At 38.6% G+C, this 4,917-nt stretch overlaps 1 protein-coding gene across 1 annotated transcript; it reads left to right on the top strand.

Moving 5' to 3' along the window:
• LOC102175243 (histone H2B subacrosomal variant) lies at positions 3,595-4,125 on the top strand. The gene has a single exon (XM_005694567.3). It carries the CDS (start codon positions 3,687-3,689, stop codon positions 4,053-4,055), a length of 369 nt encoding a protein of 122 aa, XP_005694624.1. The 5' UTR covers positions 3,595-3,686; the 3' UTR covers positions 4,056-4,125.

Here is a 4,917-nt window from a genome sequence, read left to right as displayed (position 1 = left end):
AATCAAACTCAGGCTGTTTCAGACCATCGGTCTTCCATTTTCATACAAAAGCAAACAACAACAAAAAATGTCTTTCTTGGAGGTATTTTATTTAAATAACTCTGTTTCCTCTACCCCTACCACCAACCTTATCTGCCTGAATAACTTTTATATCCGTTAAGATTCAACCAAAACACCACGTCTCCTGAGAAGCCTGATCTGGCAGGCTGAGTGATCTAGGGCCAACCCTATGTTCTTGCTATATCCAATGGATGCCACGACATAGCCTTTAGGTCCCTGTTCATAGTTATCTATCACTTTCCAGCCCGCCTACCTCAATAAACTGAGTTCCTTGAAAGTAAGAAGTATACCTTCTTCATCTCTGTGTCCCTCCATGTAACCTATGCAATGCTTGGCACATGATTGGCATTCAGTAAATACTGGTGAGAGAGCAAGTTGGGAAAAAGAGAAGAGAAGGAAGTTTGAAAATGAGGAAGAGTAAAGAAAAATATCTCTTCTATGTCATCTTCTGGCCTTCCAAGGATTAAGCTGACTATACTTAGCATGTTTTTGGAGCCATAATATAGGGGCACAGCACAGAAAGTAGGAATCCAAAACAACTCTTCATTTTTAGAAAAAACATACAAATTACAAGAAACTTAGCCTATATATAGAAAGCACTTTTTGAACATATTTCTAGTTATCAACTAAGGACAGTACTGTTCATCTCCCACATCTATACTATTGATAACCCAGATTTTCCCTGATAATCTCATTCTGTTCAGTGGCCGTGGTGGGAAGAGTAAAGCCCTCAAAGATGCTCATATCCCAAACCCCCAGTTATGTGACTACCGCCTCACATGGCAAAATGCAATTTTCAGATGTGACTAAGATGTGAGTTTGGAGATGTGGAGCTTATCTGGGTGGGTCCAATGTAATCACAAGGGTCCTCTTACATGAAAGAGGGAGGCAGGAAGCTCATTGTCAGAATGATGCAGTGTGAGAAAAACTATCCGTTCCTGGCTTTGGAGATGGAGGAGAAGCCAAGGAATGTAGGCAGCCTCTAGAAGCTAGAAAAGGTAAGGAAACAGGTTCTCCCCTAGAGCCTCCAGAAGGGACATAGCCTTGTTGACACCTTGATTTTAGCCCAGCGAAACCCATGTGGATTTCTGACCACCAGAATTCTAAAGTAGTAAATTTGTGTTGTTTTCAGAAGCCACTAAATTTGTGGTGTTTGTTTGTTTGTTTGTTTGTTTACAGCAGCCACAGGAAACTGAAGTGTTCACTGGGCGCACTCTTGTCAGAACATGTTTTCTTTGAATTGATATCATTTTTGTCACAGTTATTGTTGAATAATCACTGTGAGTCTTGATGATGACCTTAAAAAAAAAAGAAGTGCCTGGAAAAATGTATGAAATAGTTCTTAACTTTGGACTCTGGCTATACTTGAATAGCTCAGAGATTCCAGAACTCTGGCACACTGGATATCAGCCCTTTGACTCTGTTATGTCCCCTACTGAAGGTCATCAGGCTCTGTTCTAAGGCTAGGACCTTGAGAGTGGGGAAAGGGGAGAAAGGGGAAGAGGAGAGAGGGCTTCACGGTGCCCATTCTCAGGTTATCATAGATGCAAAATAATTAGACTTGCTGCACTGCCCAGACTGATAATAGCAGGCATCTCCTAAAGGACATTATGCTAAGAAGTGTCTATCCCTGTTCCAGACTGTCTGGAGGAGGAGGAAGGGAGAAGGAAAAGGAAAACAGCGTATCAGTGGTGAATTCATACATATTTTAGAATGATTCATTAAAATTTAAAAGAAAATTCAGGTTAACTCTAAAGTATCCAGAAATTTTACAGAATCAGTATTCCTCATTTTCTGAACTTTCTGATCAGTCAATATTTTAGCATATAGCTTATCGTTTTGGCTTTAAAGTCTTTTTTAACTACTGTAATATATTGCACTCTTCCTTCTTCCCACTCAGCACAGAACCAATTGAGGGAGTCATAGGGATCAGAAATACAGGAATCAAAGGTCAGCTTCATTACTGACAAACTAAAGAACAGCCATTAGGTGTAGGGCAACTATATGCTTCCTACTGCAGCGCCTCCATGTTAAGAAGAATGACCTACTCAGTTACTGGCAGCTGGCAAAAGTGATCCAGCCCCATCAGGAGCAGAGCTGCCCAGAGTTAATCCCAGCAAGAGTCCAGAAGGGACCAAAATAGGTGTGGCTATTGTCTCCCAACCTCCCTTCCTAGGGAAGATTGTCCCAGGGAGGAGTAAGCAAGGAAGAGAGAGGGCCAGGAGTGTCACACTAGTAAAAGGTCTTCAACATGGGTGCATGAGGAATAGGGGATGAATGTTTTTCACCTGACAGCTGTGTCTAAACAAGAGCAAGGAAAGCTATGCTGTAATTAAGCTAAGTAATTGTATCTTGAATAATCTGAATGCAGTATTAGCAAGATCTGACTAAAGATCCATCACCCCAAAGCATACCTGGAAGCAACAGCCTCCATACTCAGTGATGAGGAACAGTCTGAGGTGTGTTACTAGCAATAAAGCATAGACATTTACAAATGATGCCTCTCGGCTTCAAAAATTAGAGCTTGTTCAAAGGTGTCCCTATAATAACATTACTCTTTCTTGCCTTCTTTCAGATTTACTGTCTTGAGTGGGAGGAAAAGGAAAGGGCTTATAGATAGCATTCCAGAATTTACACATAACCCAGACTCCCTTATCTGTGAAGTAGCTCACAGTGAAAGACATTTCTTGGCAGCATTAATAGTTATGGCAACCATGAGTTACTGAAATGCTTGTGAGTTGGGATTTTTATAGTTTCTTCTATTTCTTTTTTATTTTATCCAGGGATGAATTTGATTAAGAAAGCAAATGGGGATTTTTTTTTAAGCATGAGTATCAACATGACACATGATCAGGAATGACCCTACAAATACTTTTGGTTAATAATGACAGAAGAACTACAATAATTTGTAAAAAGCAGACCATGTAATAAAATTTGTGAAATTTTCAAGGACTGCATTAATACCATTATAAAAAATTAATGAACACAGTTCACATATCTGAATTTAAACAATAAAATAGGAGGGTTTTGTTTTTTTCTCTAGTTTTATTGAGTTACTCCTAAGGAGTTGTGGTCCAAAAAATAAATTAGAATTCATTTTTTAAATAAGTCACAATTTTTAAAAGCAGATTAGTTTACATATTTATTTTTATTATAACATCATTGAGATTTTTAATAGTTTATTCATTTGCTTATAAAATGAATTTATATACTTTTATAAACAGAGATTCCACCTATTAAAAGGTTTATGGCATTTTTTTCTTTTACTTTCCTACAACCAACCTCTCAAGTTGATGAGGTGTGCCAACTCTGAAAATATTATATATTATGCTCACAAATTGCTAAAAAATCAAGTATGAAAAATGAGTGCTCTTCTGCTATAAAGTCCTCCTCAATCCTTCTGCAACACTATCTTCTTAGGAGAGTTTTAAGTTGGCCAGAAACCAGATTTCCCCTTAACAACAAACCAGTGTTGTTGCTAGGGGATTATGACATAGGAAGAGTGACCTCCAGTCAGAGGGGAGCTCCAGAAGTCTGACTGTGACATGCCAGTATAAATATGAGCACTCCCACCACCTGTAGGCCCTTCTCCTCTCCACTTGTAACTCATAAGAACAACATCTGCAATGGCCAGAAACATCACCAAGAAGAACAAGCGCCGCAGAGGACACCAAAAAGCAATCTACAGAAAGAAATCACGTTCCAGCACTGAATCTGGCCACAGGAATTATTCACTCTACATAAACAGGGTCCTAAAAGAAGTGGTTCCCCAGAAGGGCATATCATCTCACACCATGGACGTCTTAAACACCATGATCAATGACATGTTTGAGCGCATTTCCACTGAAGCCTGCAACCTAATGTGTTACAGAAAACGCTGTACCCTCACCCCTGAAGACATCCAGAAGGCAGTGTATTTGGTGCTGCCTGAGAAACTGGCTAAGTACGCAGTGGCTTTCGGGAATGAAGCTGTCCAACGATATGTCCGCTCCTAAACTCCATGTTCCAGCTTCATTAAATCTTAGGGGAAGTAACTCTTACTTACTTCCCAAATGATCACTTCAATATTGAATTCATTCTTCTTTTTTATAACATAGTCATATCTCCTGGTATTTTCCCTTTTGTCTTATGTGTAGAGAAGAATTACTCTCTTGCTGTTTTATGTTCTAATGATTTGCCTACCTTTTAGGTTTTCCAACACCTGCTGCTCATGTGACTCCCTCCCAGAACTCACGTTTTTCCTACGAATGTGTAAATCTCATTATATAAATTCAATGCTAATTGTATTGTTAAGGTATTGTTAACTATGTAAATGATTATTTAATCCAGCTATTTTGACCCCCAGGTCACACCGACTTTGAATTTATGAACACTAACATTTTAATCAGAAGCATAGTAACGCTGATAAATGTTCATCAAAAAGGTATTTTCTAGAGCAAACTACATTCCACCACTTAGTTCTTTAATGGAGTCCCTTTAGAACATGTGAACTATTTCCTTCAATAAGCTCAGCTCTTAACCATGCAATTTTTATCTTTGCATGTGCCTCTTTTTAATGAGGTAGTGTACATCTGTTAACCTTTTATTCCAATCTATCCCTTTATTCCAATCATTCCCCTTTGGGAACCATGAGTCAATTTTCTATGTCTATTTTATATATAAGTTCATTCGTCTTATTTTTCAGATCCCACATGTAAGTGATATCATATAATTATCTTTCTCTGTTGGACATTCTTCACTTGGTGTGATAATCTCTAGGTCCATCTCTGTTGCTGCTTCTGGCATTATTTCTCACTTTTTCTGGCTGAGTAGTATTCCATTATATACACATACCACATCTTTTTTATCCAGTCATCT

This window comes from Capra hircus, chromosome 20 (assembly GCF_001704415.2).
Source record: "Capra hircus breed San Clemente chromosome 20, ASM170441v1, whole genome shotgun sequence".
In the NCBI taxonomy this organism is placed as follows: Eukaryota; Metazoa; Chordata; class Mammalia; order Artiodactyla; family Bovidae; genus Capra; species Capra hircus.
The sequence above is the reverse complement of the archived record's forward strand: the minus strand, read 5'-3'. Positions and strand labels throughout refer to the sequence as shown.